Source organism: Helicoverpa armigera, chromosome 3, assembly GCF_030705265.1.
Source record: "Helicoverpa armigera isolate CAAS_96S chromosome 3, ASM3070526v1, whole genome shotgun sequence".
Classification (NCBI taxonomy): Eukaryota; Metazoa; Arthropoda; class Insecta; order Lepidoptera; family Noctuidae; genus Helicoverpa; species Helicoverpa armigera.
The window spans coordinates 5,370,365-5,393,578 of record NC_087122.1 but is presented as its reverse complement, the minus strand read 5'-3'; the positions used below and the strand labels follow the sequence as shown (position 1 = coordinate 5,393,578).

Genomic DNA, 23,214 nt, shown 5'->3' with positions numbered 1-23,214 from the left:
AATCTTCTTAGAGGATGTACTTGCTATACTTGAGAGTTCTGCAATATGATATCTGTCTAGGTTATTTAGATAAGTGGAGATCTACCTACACCAATATTTATTTTGAAGCTGAAGATATGGAAAGTTTGTTTAAAAATCCATCAGAAAATACTGATCCTGGTATACTGATTTCGACTTTTATAGGCTAGCCTTCAAAATTAGAACAAGAATTAGAAATAAACACAAAAAATCTTGCAATGTCAAGCGTTTATTTATTGTGATTTTAATATCAATCTAATGCTTTCCGTAGGTGGTGCCTTTCGGCTTCAGGCGTCTTCTCAAATGGATCTCAAAGACCTACGACAATGTTCCCATCATAGTTACGGAGAATGGTTATGCAGATTTCTCGGGATTGGAGGACAAAGCTCGCGTGGCATACTACAGTCATTACTTGAACGCTTTGCTTCACGCCGTACATGAAGACAAGTGCAATGTCCAAGGATACTTCGCGTGGAGTCTCATGGACAACTTTGAATGGGACGACGGTTATGTGTAAGTATTGTTTATAGGTCCTTTATTCCTTTCAGGGAAGTATAGGATGGTTGTTTCAATGATCTGCTGTGAAAAGACAAGAAGACTCTTGACATAGTTGTGGCTCCTCTTTGGCTGATAAATACCTACCTAAAGCGATAACGCGATTAGTACAGTAAGTACATAGATTTAAACATATCATCATCGTCATCAGCCTTTTATATTGTCAGACTGCTTGGCACAGGTCTCCTCTAAGTTAGTAACGCTCAATCTTAGGTACTCTGTGTTAGAGCCTCTAACACAGAGTACCTATGATTGAGCGTTAGTCATCACGTTTGCTCACTGCGGGTTGGTGATTTCAGACTTTATAGTCCAGGTTTCCTTAAGATGTTTTCCTTCACCTTTAAACAGTGACCAGTGTCCGAGATACCTATACTTATTTAGAAAGTACAAACTTTTTAGGTAATATTAAAAAAAAAATTACTTTGTTTCAAATGAGAATTTTGCACTTCTAGGAAAATCATTCTTTATTTATTTTGCCATAACTCCTACCAAACAGGATGTTTTTTAATATAACCTATCAAGAACCTTGGGCTATTAACTTATAATAAACAATAACGCTACCTATTCACGTACGACACCAATTGCTGATGGTTTTATAATTATCTACAATCAATCATTAGCACTTGACAATAAGCCACAACATACAAGCAGCGACATCTATCGAAAGTGGTTCGAATTAAAATCGTTCTATCTAGAGTTTGACAGTACGCTACAGTGCTAGATGTCACTACCAGTTTCTAGATATAAACTTGTGTTATAAGTGGAGCACAAAGTTCAAGGACGCATGATTATAAAAGTTCGGACCCTGGCGTACCTATATGGATTTCTTTTCAGTCATGATATTTCGTCCTAACATTATTTCATCCGCATGTATAATTTGCTAACTACTACTCCAAAAATATACTGTAATTAAAACTGTGCGAAAGAATTTACTAAATACATTATACAAGACATGGAGAAGTTTTCGTTCATTAATTCAAAGTCAATTAATTGTTCGCAATTTTTCATTAGGGGCAGTGATTTATTTTGTGCTCTTATAGTCTGTCACATTCCAATTCTGAGTTTGGCAATCGCATCGAGTTATTTAGAACTATTTCTTCAGTATTACTCAGCTTAAGGGGATTTGGTGCAAAAATATTTATCAAAATTTTAGAACCTTAGGTACCATACCACTGGTCTCGCACGTGCAAACTGTATACTGTATGTGATATGTGTTCAGATACTTATGTACCTATTTCCAAAGTCCAAATTCCAGTCAAATCTTGTTTGTGATCACTGTGTCATAACGATAATATTTATATCTTCTATTGATCAGGCGTCGTCTCTATCTCTTTATAACTGATTGACTATCAAAAATCGACCTTAATTTCTCCATTTTGATATAACAATAAATATTTACGAAATCTTACATTTTACGTGCCACGCTGCGCCTATAACGTTGTAGTGACTTTCAAAGTTTCAATATCAAGGGACTAGTATCAAGAACTTTGTTGCAAGGTTAAGAAGCCCATATTAATCAATTATCATGACAATTACCTGCCGTTAACTTATTACGTATACATTAATTTATTATGGTTTAAGGGCATCTACCTATCACTTGTATATAAGGCCAACTACATTTTAAGCCGAATCATTCTTTACTGCACTGATTAATTTTGATAGCGCCTCTAAAAACCAAATTAAGTTGGACTTTTAAAGTGTGAATCATTAATTTTTAATCTTTTTGAAAAACAACAAATGTAACATCATGTTACACTTGCAAAAAATAAATAATCTAAAAGATTAGACAAATGTCTACTATCATAGATATCTTTCCACATACTTACTCGTAATGATGAGTTGACATATCTTTAAATAGGTATGGACTTTTTGGATCTACCTTTACCTCATCATAAATAGGGACATTTATTTAATGTGATATTTTGAATGAAACTTTTATTTTAATCATTGTAATGAATGAAATATTTCTTAGCATAATTTTGAATCGTAATAATTTTATGTTCCTCTTCAGAGAGATATTTTTATAATTGACCTAAAACATTTTGCTCTCTATTCAAAAGCTCCCGTTAAGATTAACTTAATCCCCTGTTACCTAAATACGAAAAGTGGAAAATATAACCTAGTAACACAAACGGCTGAATTTCGGTGGAAACGGCCTAGCTTAGCGGCTGTTTGCGTCATAAGTCAACCTAATTCTGAAACTATTTTTATCACCCTGTATCAGCATAGTGGACGTTGTACAATTTCTCTTTAATCTAATCTGCTTAAAATATGTGAAGAACTATTGGAGGCACGTTCTAAATGATAGCAATGATTGATGAATGTTATCAATTGCGTTGTTTTGTTATATTTATCTTCGCATATTAGATAGCTAACGTCAATTCTATCGGGTTCTTCAAATAGATGAATCATTTGAATCGGAAATAATCTGTTAAGTTTATTTTGATATACTTTTAAGGAAAAATACCTGTCAGATTTAAACATGCGTGTTTGACAATAGTTTGTTTATATCAAGAATTTCTTTATTTTCGTCTCCTCTAAAGTTACCAGGTTAAAAGCAGTTAACATACATACAATGGAATTTTAATAGACAGCATATTATTTTATTTGCTTTTGTAACTAGCAAGTAAACTATAAATTATTTCAATATGTTAAGACAAAGTTAAGAACACAAAATGTCCATTAACATTCTGTCCATTGTCCATCTGGTGATAAATAAAACACATAGATCAGTCAGAAATGTCTAATTTCACTCTTTTCACAGTTGTAAATGCATTTGCAGGTCCCGCTTCGGTCTGTACCTGGTTGATTTCAAGAGTCCGAACAAGACGCGGACGGCGAAAGACTCCGCCAAGCTGTACGCGAGCGTGATCAGGTCACGCTCGCTGCCTGCCGACTACGACCCTGAGGATTTTACCGCCTTCTCGGGCGCAGCCCTTTTGGCCCCCTCCATACTCCCTCTACTGTGCATACACAGGCTACTTTTGTAATAGTGTCTACAATACTTTATAGAAAACTGTACGTTGTTACACTATTCTATGCTATAAGTATATTAAACATTAAGTATCAATATCCTTAACTGTCATTCCAACTTGCTTGATCCCTTAAAACACATTAAAGTAAAGCTTAAGCTAAACTAGTGAGAAGTTATCCGGACGACGATGTCTCCGGCGTTCAGTATTCGACGGTGGCCAGTTTCTTAGCGTTGTCGCGGGCCACCTCCCGCTTCAGCTGCGCCTGGATGCTCGCGAACGACTTGCCCTTCGTCTCCGGCAACATGATCAGCATGAACACCAGCCCCAGCAGCGAGAACGTGGCGAATCCCCAGAATACTGTGTAGATTTGATATGCGTCTTTGACCACCTGGAATGATAAAATATTTCAGATTAGAGCAATGTTCAAATATGAATTTAATTATTTTGTGTTTATTACACGGCTGAAATTGTACAAAAAGTATTTTACTATTAATAAATGGGAATTTTGTTACAATAATGCTTTTCTATTCTTATTCATTTTTGTTAAAATGTTGTAATGCTGCACTAGCGGTAATGTTATAAAAGATCTCTCACCTGGAATAGTTTTTGAACAGCGAACATGGAGACTCCGGTGTAGATGTGAGCGATACAGGAAGCATACAACTTGACGTTGGTCGGGAACATCTCTCCTATGATGACGTAGGGTACCGTCGACAACCCGATGGCGTAGCAAACGATGTAAACTAGAAGAGCGGCGAGGGGTATCCAGTGAAGATGTGCAACGGCTTCTTTGTTGACATGGTCGAAGTAGAAGTATGTTCCAATTGTGCCGTTCATAAGGCCCACTCCAAGAGCCGATAGCAAGAGAAGGGGCTTTCTACCAACACGATCGACGAGTATTACTGACAGGACACAGGTGGCTACTTGTACACAACCAAGAATAATAGATTCTTGGTAGGGTTCTATAGAAGCGGAAGCGGTAACATTTTCTGCTCCAGTAATGTTTGAAGTGACTGGGCTGGTCGTGCAGTTGAATATGACCTGCGCGTATGCCACCACAGCAGCACTGCCACATAGCTGCTGTATCGTGAATATACCAAGCGTAATCCACATTGCTTTCCTGTTGGTAGCTTCAGTGATCAAGTCTCCCCAAGTTCCTCTATTCTTCATGTCTTCTTGAACGTTCAGTTCTATACTTTTGAGTTCAGTTCTAATGTCACCACTGCGTAGATTCCTGAGGGAGCGCTCGGCTCTCTCACTTCGCTCAAATTTTAAGTAGTAGTAAGGAGATTCTGGCAAAAAGATGAAGGTGATGACAAATGTGACGGGCAGGATCAAGTTGATGGCAGCGAGGGTTTGCATCGAGACGAACGGACCGATGCAGTACTGGGCAAGAATTCCGACCTGAAGCAAAAGAAATAATGCATTAGTTTTGTATATCGTGAATGTTTTATGACATGATATGAAAATTTTCTGTAATACGTGATATAATGCTATTTAGGGGCACATTATTATTTACATTATGCCTACTTTTTACGGATGAATCGTTTGATACCGAGGTTACTCGAGTGCATCAATAAACAATGGTTTTACATCATTATTTGTCAAGATAAGGTGGCTAATAGCTAAGTATGGGTAGATAAAAACCATCGTTACGATTAGATGGACACAATAGGTATACCTACACATAAATTGGGTGTTCCTCTATCGGAATCAATTTTATCACAAGCGTAGCTGTATTCAAGTAGGATTTGGGTATAAATATGATCAGTTCAAAAGATTAACGACATAAGTGAGCTTATTCAAAGGCAATATAATTATTATTTTCAAAACATCGTATACGTTTCAAGTTTTATATGAGTTGCGGGAAACCGTGCTCACTGCGTAATTGAGGTAATGAGTCACGTTTCAGCATCGCGTCGCGCCTCGTATCGCGCTGCCTTAATTACGTGCAAATACGACGCACAATGTGAAATAAATTGTTGTCATATAAGATCACGGTGAATAGCTTTTGATTAAAGCCCTCTGCACTGACGTTGTTGTGAGCTCTGTCGAATGATACTTCAATATTTCATTAGGATGCACTGTGGTTTGGCATCCCGGGGAATAATTTGATTTCCTCTAGTTAACAGAGATAGTAGGTATATTCTGATACGTACGTATCTACTTATAATGTGTTTCATGGTATTATCACAAGCTTATCACGTGAACATTTTATAGCTCTTGATAAAAATGGTCGGTTTTTATGTGCGACGACTGGTATCAGACATGTGAATGTTTTTACTTAGAGGATTAAAGTTAGAGAAATAGGTATTACCAAGTAGGTACAGTACATATTTAGATGAACTGAACAATTACTTAATTCAAAAGCTTTTTGGCTATGAGATATACCTATGTAATACTCAACATAATATTTGTTGAGTAATTTAGTGGCTTGGGTATCCATAACATAACCGAAATCTCGTATGACATTGTCGATGTAACGAGATAAGTATTATGCCTGTAGTGCAATGGACTCTGACAAAGGAAACCGTACACCTGTTGGTTACACAAGTACATACCGTTCATGCTCACCGTGCGATTCTACGAATATCATTTAGAAATCGCATATCTAACTCTCAAAGCAGAAAGCGAGCTTATGAGACAGGCAACAGAGCATGGAATATGTAAATACCGCGTGATAAGCCAGAGCAGGCTCCGAGCGAAATAATTTATAATTGCAATTGCCTATTACGTTGCAAAGGATATCGCCCATTAGTTGAACTTATCCAGAGTGAATAATTGCAATGAGATGGAGTTACTCAATTATTTCATTGAACTTGATCAATTGATGTGCCATTACAGTTGACATTGATCTATCACATAAATGAACCTTCTCGATGACAGCATCGTAGTTTTTCTATTAGGTAGTTTTTTTAAACACCGTTAAGTAATATAAGTACTCGAATGATTATTATTAGTATTCGCAGATGGAACTTGCAAATGCGATGAATCATTCATTAACACCTGCCTGTCTCATGTTTTTTTAATGCCCCTAAGTTTAATACTATTCGTTTCACTGGCGCGATATTGTGACAATTTCAAGTAACATCGTATACCTAAATGGAATATTGTGTTCGTATTGCATCACTAATTAATGTGCGTCATGTACTTACTTTATTCATTAACGTGATGAGTGTGGAGAGGGCTCCTCGAACTTGATTGGTAGCGATTTCTCCTGTGTACATTGGAGCAACTGTGTAGACAATTCCATAGCCCAAGCCGGAGAACATCCGCGCCACGTAGAGCAGAGCGACGGAGTTGGCCACGATGACCAGCACCCAACCCAGGATGAACGGCACCGCACCGAGGAGTAGCGTGGTCTTCCTGCCGAACCGGTCGGCGAAGTAGGCGGAGGGAACAGGCGTCAACGCGGAGCACAGGATCATTATCGAGACTATCCATGATCCCTCGTCAGCTGTTGTTTTGATTGAACTCTCTTCGGATAGTAGGTACGGTAGAGTAGGTGAGGGCCACCCGTAGCAGGTACCCGCTGTAGCGGTGATAAGCGTAGCTGAAATAGAAGGAAAACAACTGTTAGATTCAAGTAACATTCATGCTAATTATATCGGGTACAGTGCCAATAGTGTTAATAGAAAAAGTACCGTTTTGGCAAAAGCATTGTATGCTAAAGTCATTTGATTATATAAGAGAATCAAGGATAGTTATTGATGGTTACACAGCTTATAAAGAGTGCATTGCCCCCTACGAGGTGCTAGAAGTAGGTGTTTATCTGTGTACGTTAAGAAATATAAATGTGAAAATGTTTACAGATGGAGATAATGTCGGAGTAAACTTTTACACTATGTTCATAGAGCTGTGTATATATGTACCTATACTTGTACATACCTATGCGGGTTACATTAATACTTCATGCGACCTTGGTGTTAATTATCGCGTTAAACATTTTCCGGTCATCACCGATAGTAAATCTAGTCTTGTAATTAAGCGGTATTAAAACTGTACTACCTATTGTTATCACTTTAGTGGAAACGTGATGCAGAATGACTAGCTGATGAATATCTTATTCTGTAAAACCTTGTAGCTTTATCTACGAGAGAGAATAGTTTTGTGGTGGAAAACTGGAATGTTTACTAGCGTTCATATGACCTTCCTATAAGCAAAGCGGAACCTGGCAGTAGTCCAGGCAGCAGTAAGAATGAAGAAGAAGATGCACACAATCCACTTTTAACTATGCAACGACCATTGAAATGAATATCTTACAAAATCGAATGGTCGAATGGAATTCTTCGAGATTTAGATTCGGACTATAAACACGTACACGATTAAATGGAACGAGATCGCCTGATAAAGTGCATTTTTTCACATTTAAATCTGCTTGAAAGATGTAGGTTAAAATTAAAAAAGATTTAATACCTGTTTAAGATTTTGACAATTATTACCAAAATTATTTGGTTCCTTTTCAGACATAGGTATACCATAGGTCCTTTTCCTGAATCGCGGTGTTTCAGCTTTAATCGTAATCTAAATAGGTACACATTTGTAATACCAAGCGATTGTACACATCGTAAATCTAATTAGTCGAGATTACCATCTCCATATATCTGTATTGCGGCGACTGATATTAATGTTTGTTTTATACATTTCCTACCTTTACCAAAGTGTAAATGGAAAAATAATGTATAAGGGAAATGAAAGTGGTTATTCATGTATCTAATGGAGGATTAGTGGTAAATAATGAATGTTGAATATCCTCAAACCGACTTTTATCACGAAAAACCTATACATATAAAATGCCTAAAGTTTCGTAATTTATGGTAATTAAAATATAAAACCCTCTTATTTTATGACTCTAGACGGCGAGTGCCAAATATCAATAGGAAACTAGATTTGGCAGACTAGATATACCTTGAATTGCGGTAAATGGCATGCCATCAATCCTTTTGATCTACCTGTACTTATTCTATTTTTAAGAGCTTTCATATTTTTAAGAACATTTTTAAATTGGACTAGAATCTCTACTCCCCAGGAATATGTCTAGAATGCGTACAATTTACTGTAACAAACTTCCTGTCCGAAGTAAAAACAAGTTTGGGAGTGGCGACGCTATCATGTCTTATCGGGCGCTCGTGGAAACTTCTGGCCACTCCAATATACTCAATACGTTCCTCGACCCTGTATCTGATAATTAATATGACAGATGCTACAGTTTCGTGACAATATACTATTAGAAAGTTACGCGTATATGCTACGAATATTACTTTTCCTGGACCATTCGCCTACAAGTTGCCGTGACGCTGTTTGTTTTATCGCTGACTCATTTCATAGATACACAGAAGACGTATTGACCCCGTTCCCATTATTATCAGTTTTTATTTGCTAAAGGTTTACAGAAGCTTTAAATTGTGTTCTTAGAGTCCACAGTAAGTCTATGAATAAGTGGAGCAATCTGAAATCATTTTGATTGTAAACACTGGATTTATAGTTCCGATTTTTAAATGGGGTTTCAATTGAATTTTATTTTTAAGTTTCAAAGAAGCATTCGAAACACGTAGTAGAAGAGTGGGCATCTTAAGGCGCAGGTTGTTGAAACTGCTTAATATTTCAGTATATCTGGTGTACGTGCGCTATACCAAATGCAGAAGCGTGTTCGAGTCAGTGCCTAAGTTTAATCACAAATATGTACCTACATAGTTTGTGCACAACAGAATCAAACTGCGAGCTAAAGTTTACATGGTGGCCGTGTTGTGTTAGTTAGGAGATAGAGGACGCCACACCCACGCCGCACGTAAATACTTCACGTTCGCGATCAAGCTTTACAACAACTAGACTACGAACACGTGAGCCGCAGTGACTCCAGGAACTTCAGATTGAAACCGAACAAAAAACCTAAAAAATGGCATGACAAACTCGTTTGAGACCAAGACTGTGGCAATTGCAACATTTTACGAAGAATACAACGTTTTTCAGCCTAAATAGCTTGGACACGTATTGAGTTTTTCAGGAAAGACATTTACGCGTGCTGAAGGCGTCTGAAATTGTTTCAACGTCAGCAGTGTAAACAGTGGAGCTGTGTAATTTATATAGTAACAGATTCAGGGAACGAACGCCGTATGCCAGTTGGCACCATCATCGAGCCGTCAGTTTATAGTTATGTACGAGTACACGCAGGAGTCGGACGCTGGCTTTAGACTCACGTGCTTATTATTAATTAATACTTTATTCATGAATTTATGCAGTCCATTTTTTCAAGAATGTCTTTTTTTAACAATGTTGCTGTTATGACACCAGTAATGGCTCTATTGTAAGTAAATGGTTTGTATTGGTATCAAGGCACTCATTATCATATTTATACCTGTCATGTTTGGACTAACCTTGAGAGGAAAATGAAAAAAGGTTTCTAACAATAGAATTAAAGTCACGTTGTTTTCCTGTTATAATGGAAGTAGTTTAGTTGCTAATTTAGATCTTTAATAATGTGTGGACTATAAAGTACCAGTGCACTTATTAAGCCGCTGTATTCTGAAGGTATTTTTACTGTGGTGATCAATCAGGCAATAACATAATGAAGAATACGTATCTACAGCTGACATTGAAAAATTGGTCTGGGACTATGAAAAATCGGTTTAGTTGAAAGCTGGGTCGAGTTTAAATTAAAATTTAAATAGGATTGATAGACTTGATTTTAAGTGCAAAATACTTAGGCAATGCTGTTTACTTAAAATCACACAGATTTAATTGTGTTTTATTAAATTCCACGAAATCTTAATACTCAGAAGCAGAAGCAAATTATATTTATTTAAATGCAAATACAATTTAAAACACGGAGTCGCTATAGGCATTAGTAATGATTGTAGTATGACCATTGTTTACACATATATTTTTTCTGGACGCATTTTTAAAGTTAAAAATTACCTGCGTTCACCTTACTTTGCGTTCAGTTAGATAATGTATTACTAACGTGACCAGACGTCCCGTTTTGAACGGGACTGTCCCTTTTTACAATTACGAGTCCCGGTGTCCCCGAAATGGACTGTGGGACGCACAATTGTCCCGTTTTCAGAAACCGCGCGAAAATTTGAACAGCCGACGGCCGGCCACCGCCCGCCCGCCGCCGCGATGTGACGCCCGCACCAATCGGACGCGAGCTAGCGGTGTGCGAGAGCGAGACCGCGTCGTCGTCGACGCAGCGACAGCCGATAGTGGCCAAGACGTCAACTCATAATAATTATCGCTCGTGTTTTGTTGACTTATTGACTATTGCTTGAAAAACTTTCATTTGCCCATTTCTCGCTATTTGTTTTGTTATTGTTTGGTGCTTGTGTAGTAAATAATTTAAATTTCTTTTGGTTTGGAATCACAAGTTAAAATGCCGAAACGCAAGTGTTCGTTCAATGTTAGCTTACAAGCAAAATATCCGTTTATCAAGCAAATAAATACTCCATCAGATGTTAGATGTGAAAAGTGTCGTACAGAATTTAGTGTTGCCCACAGCGGTGGCGGTGATATTGAACAGCATTTAAAGTCTGACAAACATAAAAATGCCGATCGTGCCGCGGCTTCGAGTTCTACGATGTTAAACTTTTTCAAGAAATCGGACGCGCCAACTTTGAAGGACTTGGATATCGCCGCGGCAGAAGGCGTCTGGGCTTATCACACGGTACAAGAAAACCACAGTTTTCGTTCTAATGATTGTGCATCGAAATTGATTCAATCATGTTTTGATCCCAAATTTACATGCGCGCGTACGAAATCAGAAGCTATTGTAGTAAATGTTTTGACGCCTACAGCAATGAAAGAATTAAAAGATGACCTTGATAAGTGCAATTGCATTACAATACTAAACGACGCGTCAAACCACGGTAACAAGAAAATATACCCCATTGTAGTGCGCTTTTTTCAACCTTACGTAGGTGTGCAAGTAAAAATTTTAGATTTACAAGACCAACCCGGTGAAACGTCTGACATCATTGTCAATTATTTAAGCCAAGTGTTGACAGATAATAATTTGACAGCAAAAGTCGTAGCATTTTGCGGGGACAATGCCAACGTCAATTTCGGAGGTGCAGCTAGGCGAGGAACTAACAATGTATTAACGAAATTACAATCATCTCTGAAAAAAGAATTAATAGGTATTGGATGTGGAGCCCATGTTATTCACAATGCAGTAAAATCCGCTGCAGATGGACTACCCGTAGATTACGAAAGCGTTATTGTGAAGATATATTCATTTTTTTATATCTATACGATTCGAGTTGAAGCTCTAAAAGAGTTTTGTGCCGAAACTGAAACGGAATATCAACAAATGCTCGGCTATAGCAAAACCAGATGGCTTGCTCTTATGCCTGCTTTAGAGAGGGTTTTAAAAATGTATCAGCCGTTAAAAAACTACTTTTTGAGTATTGAAAAATGTCCCCAGTTACTAAAAATCTTTTTTGAAGATCCCACATCAGAATTGTGGTTTTATTTTTTACACGCCCAGTCAGCAAGTTTTCATCAAGCTGTCTTGAAACTTGAAGGTCAGACTGTATCGGCAATAGAAGCTGCAAAAGAAATCAATCAATTAAAAGACAATTTAATTCAGAAACAGACCAATCAGTTTCTTCCATTTATGGTCCGTCAATTAATATTAAAATTGAAAGATAGTGGTACTAATATTGATGAAGAATTTGTGAAAAGGACGGCTACAGAATTTTATAAAACAAGCCGTGAATATCTGGAGCAGTGGACTTCCTTTCTTACCAAAGAAATGGAGATATTTTATTGGGCAGATTTAAAAAAGGTTCCCACATGGGAAGACATTCAAAAATCTCTGGATTTATTAATTGAAAAGCAATATATTGACTGTAATAAAGATACTGAAGTTTTTGACGAATTTTCCTTAATTTCAAATTACATTACATCACAAAAAATAACGGAATGGAATAATTTAAATGTTTCCACAGAAACCCGTTGGGTGGAAATATTCAAACACTTTCGCGCCAATAATCTTCAGCATGAAAACTTTTGTATTGTTATTGAATATATTTTATGTTTGCCTGCTACAAATGCTCCAGTAGAAAGAGTATTTTCTATTATGAATAAATTGTGGACATCTGAGAAAACTCAGTTACAAATTTCAGTTCTAAAGGCGATGTTGATAATTAAGGTGAATATAAAAAAAACATGCCAGGAGTTTCATTCTTATTTGAAATCGTCACCAGATATATTAAAAAAAATTTGTTCTTCCGATAAATATAAATATAACTAAACATTTTGGGTACCTACATATATTTTGTGATTCGTAACTTTTAAGCCAACTAACTTTTTCTCAATAAATAACATTACAAAAGTGTCTTTTTTTTCTCTACCTATGATTTGACCTAAATAAAACAATGTCCCGTTTTGAGTCAAAAAATAAACGGTCACGTTATGTATTACTTACTTATGTACTTTTAAATAACATGATGTATTATGTTGTGCATTCGAGATGCTCGTGTCACCACAAAGTCATCTCGCTAATACGTTAGTTACAGATAATGAACGCAATAAAAATATGACTTAAGGTATAATTTAAATTGTGGTATAAATGGTCTCGTGTGAGGTGGGCACGAGGCCGCGGCGCGGTGCGGGGCGCCGGCGCCTCTCCGCTCGCCGCGAGCCCGCCCGCGCCCGCTCGCTGACGCAACCCACCGTCATACAAAGGGTGCGTTCAAACTCCAAACCACATTTTTATTTTGTTTTCCTAATTACCACATATCTCTGCTTTTCTTATAATTTATAATACACGTGTTTACATAACTGATAGATAGAGGCCTTGTTCCTAAAATCTTATCGTTTGTTTTTGCTTCAAACAGAGCTTTTCGAGTAAACAAGTTTTTAAACAAAATTAAACGTCCCAGAAAATTGTATTTCAGGTAATCCAGCTATGCATAAATCGCTTTCGGGAGTCGGTAGAAAAACTTGGCAATACTTTTTGAAGAAAATGCAAATGGAGCTGATTTATATTTTTGTCGGGAACTGACTCGTTTAAATATAAATATAACTAAACATTTTGGGTACCTACATATATTTTGTGATTCGTAACTTTTAAGCCAACTAACTTTTTCTCAATAAATAACATTACAAAAGTGTCTTTTTTTTCTCTACCTATGATTTGACCTAAATAAAACAATGTCCCGTTTTGAGTCAAAAAATAAACGGTCACGTTATGTACTACTTACTTATGTACTTTTAAATAACATGATGTATTATGTTGTGCATTCGAGATGCTCGTGTCACCACAAAGTCATCTCGCTAATACGTTAGTTACAGATAATGAACGCAATAAAAATATGACTTAAGGTATAATTTAAATTGTGGTATAAATGGTCTCGTGTGAGGTGGGCACGAGGCCGCGGCGCGGTGGGGGCGCCGGCGCCTCTCCGCTCGCCGCGAGCCCGCCCGCGCCCGCTCGCTGACGCAACCCACCGTCATACAAAGGGTGCGTTCAAACTCCAAACCACATTTTTATTTTGTTTTCCTAATTACCACATATCTCTGCTTTTCTTATAATTTATAATACACGTGTTTACATAACTGATAGATAGAGGCCTTGTTCCTAAAATCTTATCGTTTGTTTTTGCTTCAAACAGAGCTTTTCGAGTAAACAAGTTTTTAAACAAAATTAAACGTCCCAGAAAATTGTATTTCAGGTAATCCAGCTATGCATAAATCGCTTTCGGGAGTCGGTAGAAAAACTTGGCAATACTTTTTGAAGAAAATGCAAATGGAGCTGATTTATATTTTTGTCGGGAACTGACTCGTTTGCGTCGTTATTTTGCAAGCTAAGTGTGAACGTGTCCTAATGGCGGCACACATCTCAGAATAACAATAATTGTAATTGTGATATTGTTGTATCGTACGACAATGTACCACTTGCTGAATTTGAACAAATATCATCGTGTGCGTGCGTGACTGAACCGCAACTAAGTAGAACAATAGCTATATTCGATTGCTTCATTTGATGGTAAAAAACAGGTCCAGTTAGCGAATCAATGAAAGGATTTAGTGGCGTCGTTTGAACTTGGCGGCTTTATTTATAGCTCGTGACAATTATGTTCAATGTTGGAACAGAATGGATGAATTAATAGCTTTACACAATATTTTAGATTGGTTATTTTGTTGCTAGGGCGAGTGGACTTCAAAAGTGTCGCTTGTGATTTAAGGGAGGTGTGGCGTTAACGTAGACGCCATGTGTTTGATTTACGTTTTATAACACTCACAATGTTGACAGGATGTAGTCAATCATTCAAAATCTCAAAGTGAAAGCCGACACTCAGATGACACTCATGTCTTGATTATGATAGCAGATGACAGACTACGATATATTTTTAACAGATTAACAAACTCAGATTTCCTTTTTCAAAATTATTCAAATTTGAGGTTTCAAAAACGATTTCTATTAATTAAGTAATTCAAATTCAGTCACATATTAATTAATGTCCAGCATGAGATACCTATCTAAAAGTTAAATAGCCATCACACAATTTTGATTTATACCGGCCAAATATTGCTCTTATTTGTGACTGACCTTTAAAATATTCCATTCGCTAATTTAACCTGTCACCCGTCACTTATTTTGAAACTGTTGTTATAGAGAATATAGTGCCGAAGACGGAACATTCAATTCTCAGTATAAATAAATTGTTTGTTGACCCATTTAATACAATTCCATTAATATCACAAGTCAACTTTAATCAGGCTATTACGAGCTATCTTGCAAGATTCTTCATCGTTTGAATGCCAATATTATGCTTATTCGCATTGAATGTTACGTTCATTACCGATAAACAGAATCTTTGTATCGTAAGCAGCATTAGCCATGTGTGTGTAAATTGTAGCCATAAGTAAGACTTCGTGATTGGCCGACAATATCGATAAGGGAAAATACCGCAATACACATAAACGGTGCACTGAGCGTGAATAAACCTACAGAACTGTATTTTCATAAAACAATAAATAAATTATCATAAGAATCAGACGAATGAATCCAGTGAGCCTGGAAGTGGCTATTATTCAGTTCACAAAGACTGAGAATTTCAATTTCCGACTCCACCCGGTCTGTTATATTGGGTCAATTAAATGCTTGATCTGATACAGCGAATCCAATTCGAAAAGATACTTTAATATAGATTTAAATACATAAAGGTCCAAATCTTTGTAAGAAATTACAGTCACTCATTTTAATTAGGTAGTCATTTGTTTTGCGCACAGATAGAGCGTAAAAAAATAAGTACAATTAACCATTTTTTATCATCATGGTAGAACGGAAAATCCCATGTGCGATCATGAGGGTGTTTCCGATAATTACCACGCGCAAATGGTCGGCCATCTCAATTGTACGCCACTTAATACATGTTGTATATAAGGAATATTCTGTGTCTGTGTTAAGTCATAGTTTATTCTGAACATTTATAGTTTATCCCCGCTCTAGAATAGAACAACATCTTCATGTGAATGGATAGAATATAATAATATAGAGCACGTGTCAAAAGCACGTGGTGCCGAACACCAGAACATTTATAGTTCTAGGTTCAAGACCTCGTGACGTCAAACTGAGTATAACGAACCTACTCACAATACTATACCGTACAGATTTCAACGAACAATTTGTACTCCGTTTGTTAAATAAGCTCATTGTTCTTTTGATCTAAAAATTGGATCCGCTTATTTTATGTTTGAACACATAGCGAGTTTCTAATGGATTGGCGATCCGAGTGATTATTTACCAACCTACACTAAAACAGGAAACTTTAGTAGGTAAATCTTGAAGCGTATGCAGATTTGTGTTACATAATACTGGGTAGAGTTTCATATATTTTTTTCTTTATTACGTGTAGTAACTAGATTCTTTGCTTTAAAAACATTATACGCAGCGTATAAGTAATGGAATACTTCTTTTATCATTCTATTGACACGATCGATACCCCTATAAACAGCTGAATCCTTTTTAAACACCAGTTTCCCGATAATATACAAATGGAAGAAAAATAATGGCACACCGTTTGTTTACCTTCCGCGTTTATTGTAACGTATTCTGAGAAATGGGTTAGGATTGTTCCAGCGGAGCTGCTTATTATCGGACAACAACCTTTTGGCTCTCTCTTATTTAGCATTGATTTAATTGTTTTGTCTATCCATTGGCTTATTATATTCTCCATTATCTACACCTAGCAGCCACGCCCGTTATGCATACAAGAACTAGTATTATTTTACTTTTGTTTGACCACAATCCCCCGAGCAAACAGCTTTATTAAAAATCGATTGTATCAACAGCAATATATCAAAAGCTTTACTACCGTTCCGTTTTGCTTAGTTCTGCAAAGATTATGCGCATAGTTAAAAGCTATCGTCCAGTTCAATGGAATTGCATAGCAATAGATTTAACAGCTCGACGGAATGAAGAATAGAAATCCTATTGGTTCGCGCGGATTAGCGTCCATTAATCTATTACCTACATCTGAATTCTTTCACGTTAATCTGAAGACTGTTTTAAAACTTTAAAATGTTAGTTTGAAATAATTATCATTGTGGTTTTAACAGACAGCGTTCGTTTAACATTAGCTTCGTTAGTGACGGTTCGGTGAAGAATTCAACGTGTAAGATAAAAAATAAAGAACTGAGATAAAAAGTGAGTGTAGTCAAGTCTTTATTAGTGTATGGTGTTACTAGCGTACAATAGATAGATTATCTGTGAGAAGTTTTTAGACTCTTCTTTTTTTAATTGAGGCAGGAAAAAACAGGTCTATTTTATTATTATTCACGTATGTTGTTAATGATATAGCGATGGCAGTTAGACAGTGCAATAAGATGATTTGAATTGATAGCCTTTCAGTATTCGCTTGATGACAAACAACATCATGTTATATGTGAAGATCGCCAGTCCGTCTGTCAAGAGAGAACATTTTGGCATCGTCCCACACAGGTGTGAATGTTCAGCTCAGACGTGAACATGGAATTTCGTAAAGTATATAGGTACCTACCTATGACATTTCATTTTCTATATATAAACATAACTGTTGAATACTCAAATCAACAACATTATGTTATTCTGCGTAAGCATTCATAACCGAAAATTTGCTACAATTTGTTGATCATGATCAGATTTCAATACTTGCTGGTTTAGCAATGTTTTTAATAAATATATTTATTTACGAGTATTTATTGCTAAATATTCATTATGATTAATTGTTACGTAACTTTTTTTATAATAGTAAAGTGTGACGCAATGTACCTTCCTGTAGGTATTACCTGCATAAATCAATTTCACGTGAGGTGATTTTTTCTGATGCAGTTTGAAGAAGTATGCAGATGAGCAGGTCGAATAGCTACAAAAAATACGAAACATCGAAAATCCTGGTGCAAATCCAACAATATTTATTTCCAGAACTTTTTATAACATAAATGCATTTTACCTAGATTTATTTTTATGGCAAAGTAATGGATTTAAAAAAAAAATTAGAACATTATAAAATCGAACTCATTAATCATTCGGAATACCGTGCTGTAAAACGAACCGAGTTTTCACCATCTGTGACTCATCATTCAAAATTTTGTAATGACGTCAGCATATCCTCATAGCGAGCCGTGTCTGATCTCTCCAAGCAAAAAAGCTGCGTAGAACATTATTTTATTGCTAACATTTAGTATCGTCACTTCCAAGAATTTGTCTTTGAAGTGGAACATACCATGGCGGGCTATTGTTTATAAACATGGATCGTCGCCGAGCCATCGTTTCCACCTCGCTCTCTCCACGCCGACGAATCGCAGAAAATCGCAATAGAACCGTAAACTATCGGATGTCAATGACATTCGCGTTTAATGGAATTGAATACCTGAGTTTATAGTAAGGTTGGTGTTTTTTACCAACATATAGCACCGATCTATTTGCATACGCTCTTGCGTGTCCGGAAGTCATAACATAACCTATGAAGGAGGGGTACGAATTGGAATTTTGAAGGCTGATACAAGGGAAGGGAAGGACTACCTAAAATGTATGATGATTCACAATGCTTGAATGATGAATAAAAAAACTTAAAAACGCAACGCAGTAAATATAAACCTACAACAGTATTCAAGCGCAGATATCAATGGTTCATTAATAAACGCGATAAAATTTAAATTAATCAGTAATCGCAAAATGTATTAGATATTAGGTAATACAAACTGTGCTGTTGATTTTGATAAATAAAACACTTATTTGTATAATGTAATTAACAACCCTAGTTATCTAATTCAGTCACATGTCAAAATATGTCCAACAGATATGAAGTTGACCTGCAACTGGTATATCTTGTGTGGAGTTTACTATTGATAATGACATCTGCACTAGTAGACAAAGTAAGTATAGCCGTAAATATATTGAGCTACTAGCTGTTCCCCGCGGTTCTACTTACGTCCTGGGAAAATTCTTGCACATTCGGATAAAAAAGGTAATTGGTCTAGGTCTAGGTAGGTAATTCGTCTGTAAAGGCATAGTAACTTTGAGAGATGAATAAATAAATAAATAAAAAGAAGCATAAAATCGAGAGCTGTAGCCATTAAATATCATAAAAGTAATAAAAAAGTTATAAAAAACCACATCAGGTTTAAGTTCTAATTAAGAATCCGTATTGACAACAGGAATTAAATAAGACAGCTACACTTGCATGTATAAATGTGATGATAAAACATCGAGTTGTTATGAAATTGTAATGACTAATGACACAATAGCGTATAGTTTTTAAATAATTGACACGTGGTTACTGTAAATATAAACTACGAAGGAAGTGAATCAAAACGTTAGGTAAATATTAGGCTTTCTGCTTTTCCTCATGGAGGTATTATTAATATTTTATCATTCGTATATCTAACCATAATTATAAATAATGTAATTATTGACTTATACATCATGTTATTACCAGAATTTAGCAAGGAAGATTATTTAGCACTAGAATCAGTTGGTAGCACTTATCTAGAAAGAATTAGGAGTTTGAGTATTGTAGCCAAAAAATTAAAAAGGATCCGGACGTAGAGTTTTTTCCTGATTGCGGGAAGTTTTTGTAGCTAGTAACGAATAAATGTTTTACATCTGAATTGTTACATAAATTGTTCTTACTTTCTTGAGAGTTGATTGATGTCTAATCCAAGCGAAACGAACTTAATGGTATAAATTCCTCGATGTTTTCCATGCGAATTGACGGTGATTATTTTCTTTGTTTTACTTTGATATCGACGACGAAACCATTGTGGTTATAATTCTTAAATCTTTCTAGAACACGACAAATACAGTTTGGATTCCTTTAAATGTTATCTAAATTAAGGCAATTAATGTACAAGTTTAAAAAAATAAAACAAAACGAAGATACTGAAGTTATTACTTTGTAATGACGTAAAACAGACAGCAGTAAATAGTCCTAGGTATTTACTGTGACAACGTTAATTACACTGAATTGTTTATATAAATACGATTAGTTTCGTGTTGATTGGCATTGGAGGATTATTGTAAGATCTTCTGAGAATTAATTTATACAAAGAGTTGGATTAAGTTTTAGAATAAAAAAATATAAATCATGAATACTGTGAAGTGGTTTCGTCTAGTTAATATAATACTAAAAGTCCTAGAAGTTATGTTCTGAAAGTATCTCTCCTCAGTGAAACTTCTAAACCGATTCAAATGAAATTTGGTACACAGATAGTCTAGAATGAGAGGAAGGACATAACCTACCATCTATGTTCAATGTTGTTCAAATATAGTTCAATGGAAATAGAGGGATGTGGATTAGTTACTATTAATGATATTTGTTTACCTGTTTGTTTATATTTCATTGCGGTCTAAAGGTCGAGCAATAATCGCACGTATTGATATTTCTCGTTAAATGCATACAAAGTGATATAAGGCTTTGATACTGACAGATTATGTTTTATTAGACTTATCTAATCATTATTAGAATTAATTTATATTTATTGGACAAGGCAATACAACTGCAAGTATTGTCTTCGATATTAATCTATTAAGAAATATTTTAGTTGTTCATTTTTTAAATTGGCATTCTTCCTCTCTATCTGCGGCATCACCTATAGCCGACACTTGGTCCCTTGGTTTCATTTTTCTACCTGATACCTTTGCATTCTCGGAATAACAGGAATTCCTCTCAGGAGAAGTGCCATGGTTTATAATGGTTCTTTCAAGTAAATGTTCGAAGATACTTAAAGAATTCCTCTATACAAACCATCGATTCGTTTGAGAAGGTATCGATGACGCATCTTGTAATAGATGGAGTTAAGTGGTTATGGCACTAATGTTATTAAAGAGTATCTTTGTTTGAGATGATTAACTTGGGGATAGGGTATAGACTTGAAATAACATTTTAATGTGTAATAAATCATTCGTTAGCAAGAAGTAACAGCGCGGTTGGCATCGCTTTCACGATTTCACGACGCACTAGGTTGTAAGAATTACTTTAGAGATACGTGAATCAAATATGATTCAATACATACTTAGTTTAGTTTATTTGGCTGTTTTAAAAATATATTCCTCAGGCCATTCACCTAATGAGAAAATAAATATGTGCATTCGTTCTTGAAAAAGGTTATTCAAACAGAACTTTTTCAGAGACGTCCAATTTCATAAGTGGAACAAAATAAATAATCATTAGGAGCGATAAACGAGACACTTCAGTGGGATATTCCTTCGAGTTTGAATGATCATGTGATTTCAGGAAAGCTATTAGAGGATTGGAACATAACTCTTTTCGAGTGGGCTATCATGTTATATATTTACGATACTTCAATTTATCCGGTCGTAAGAGCAGATTGATAACCCATTAACCTACAGTTTTGTTCAGGCGAATTAGCGTTGAAGTTATAAAAGCAATTAAAGCCACTAGGATCTTGTGGTTTCAGAAATATTATATCTAAGTATTTCTTTGATTTGAAATACTGCAGGTATAACATAAGGAAAATCATCTATTCCATCCTACATACTTAGCTATAGCATTCTCTAGTTTGATCCTACATAGGTAGTTGTTATTTATGTTAAGAACTTATAGATATTGCTTTTGCGATTTTCCTTACGATTTACGCGAGTTGACGTTAGATGTAAAAGCAATTATTTTAAGTAGACAGAATGCAAGACTCTAATAAATTTGAATTAAAGACGCCATCAATGACATATACCTATTACACAAATGTTCTTATCAGTGATGATACTCGGTTGTTTTCCTAAAAATTCTTAGAAGTCTGGACATGCGAGCGTTTAATGGCAACATAATATCTTATGCTATACTTGTGATTTTCTTGCGCACGCCACTTGTATCAGCCATTTATACACATATATTGCTGTCGGAAGCAGAGCAAACAGATGCAATTGAGTGTTTTCACTCTAAAGCTTTTCAGGTTTCGGAGCTAAAATCTTCACGCTTTATTCAAAGAATATTGAGAGCACCACGTGCGGCTAGATTGCTACTTCTACGGAATTGTACTCGAGAAAACCTCGAGGCGTATTGAAGTTCTGGTTTAAATAAAAGGCAATACATGTTACAAAATAAGCATACGTGGAACGTGGAATGTTCTCTATTAACAATGTGACAGACGAGCATGCCTCTAACTTTACCGCTGTTTGCCGATAATGACAAGTAACACCGATAATAATTATGCATCTAATTATGATCAAATGACATTTGGTAGAGTCATTGTTGTCAATATGGGAAAAAATGGGTTGGCACTGACCGGTACATGATCGCTACATTAAAAATAGCTTACTGCGTTAACTTGAATAATATGTGGTTCTCGGTGAAATCATGCATCGGTAGCTTTCACATGTGAATTTAATGGACGTGCACAACAGCGAGTGTCTGAGGTAGTTTGGGGTGACACAAAATGAAAATGACGGGGGTTTTGCAGTGATTTCCATGTAATTAAGTTACAATAAATGAGTATTTACGTCATCGCCGCGGCTGGACCGCCGCGGCCCGGTCACATACGGACACATGGCCGACGCATGCGATAATGATAGGTTAGAAAATGAACTCACCACATAGTGCTGTTCCATATTCCTTCCAATGTGAACGAGTTTTTGCAGTCATCGCAATTGTTGTAGTAAGACTTCTAGATAATTACTGCGCGTTTGGAATGAGATTATCTTGAGCACTGAATTTATTTTATATATTAAAAATAATAATATTAAATAAAGTAAATTGAATTCATCGTAACGATTATAAATATTAAAAATACGGAGAACTAACTAAATATCACAATAATTATATATATTCGATCTAAATTAAAATTGGGTTTGTAAACGAAACGTTATAACCGATTAGGCTTCATTTTGATGGTTTATGTGTTGTTGGCTGGCTGGTTCATTGCGCGGGAAGGACGCGTGAGTGTCGTGGTAGCGCGACGGCGACTCGTGAGCAACTGAACGAAACGGCACGATAAAGAGGCGAACGAACTAATCGCAACGCTCCAAGTGGGATGGAATGAGGCAAAACGGCGCGGGCGCACGCTTTTGCTCCTTGTTTATCGGGCGGTGGAGTAGTTCTTGTTGAGATAAGAAGAAGGTCGATAACGGCGGCGAGACACGCGGGGACGCCGCGCGCGACGACTGCAACCACGCCGCCGGCCAGACACTGCCGGACACTCCGACACACAGAATATTTTGTTAACA

At 36.2% G+C, this 23,214-nt stretch overlaps 3 protein-coding genes across 3 annotated transcripts in view; 2 read left to right on the top strand and 1 right to left on the bottom strand.

Annotated features, from left to right (window-relative positions):
- The window catches only part of LOC110383855 (myrosinase 1), a 12,900-nt gene extending 8,835 nt beyond the window's left edge, over positions 1-4,065 (top strand). Inside the window, exons 6-7 of the mRNA XM_049836780.2 lie at positions 290-531; positions 3,356-4,065. Coding sequence (XP_049692737.2) covers positions 290-531; positions 3,356-3,563 — 450 coding nt within the window. The 3' untranslated portion in view covers positions 3,564-4,065. The remainder of the gene's footprint in view (positions 1-289; positions 532-3,355) is intronic.
- Positions 3,303-23,214, bottom strand: LOC110383856 (facilitated trehalose transporter Tret1). The gene is made up of 4 exons (XM_021344796.3): positions 22,582-23,214; positions 6,704-7,101; positions 4,143-4,952; positions 3,303-3,936 (listed from the first exon to the last, which is right to left on the bottom strand). Exons 1-4 carry the CDS (start codon positions 22,631-22,633, stop codon positions 3,748-3,750), a joined length of 1,449 nt encoding a protein of 482 aa, XP_021200471.2. The 5' UTR covers positions 22,634-23,214; the 3' UTR covers positions 3,303-3,747.
- LOC135119301 (protein FAM200B-like) lies at positions 10,505-12,992 on the top strand. Its single transcript, XM_064043546.1, has one exon. It carries the CDS (start codon positions 10,918-10,920, stop codon positions 12,796-12,798), a length of 1,881 nt encoding a protein of 626 aa, XP_063899616.1. The 5' UTR covers positions 10,505-10,917; the 3' UTR covers positions 12,799-12,992.

Excerpts from the sequence above, each read along its gene's own strand:
- LOC135119301 (XM_064043546.1), top strand. The coding sequence starts at position 10,918 with ATGCCGAAACGCAAGTGTTCGTTCAATGTTAGCTTACAAGCAAAATAT.
- LOC110383856 (XM_021344796.3), bottom strand. The coding sequence starts at position 22,633 with ATGACTGCAAAAACTCGTTCACATTGGAAGGAATATGGAACAGCACTA. Across the intron at positions 4,953-6,703 it reads TCATCACGTTAATGAATAAA|GTCGGAATTCTTGCCCAGTA; the intron begins GTAAGTACATGA and ends CTTTTGCTTCAG. Across the intron at positions 3,937-4,142 it reads CTGTTCAAAAACTATTCCAG|GTGGTCAAAGACGCATATCA; the intron begins GTGAGAGATCTT and ends TTATCATTCCAG.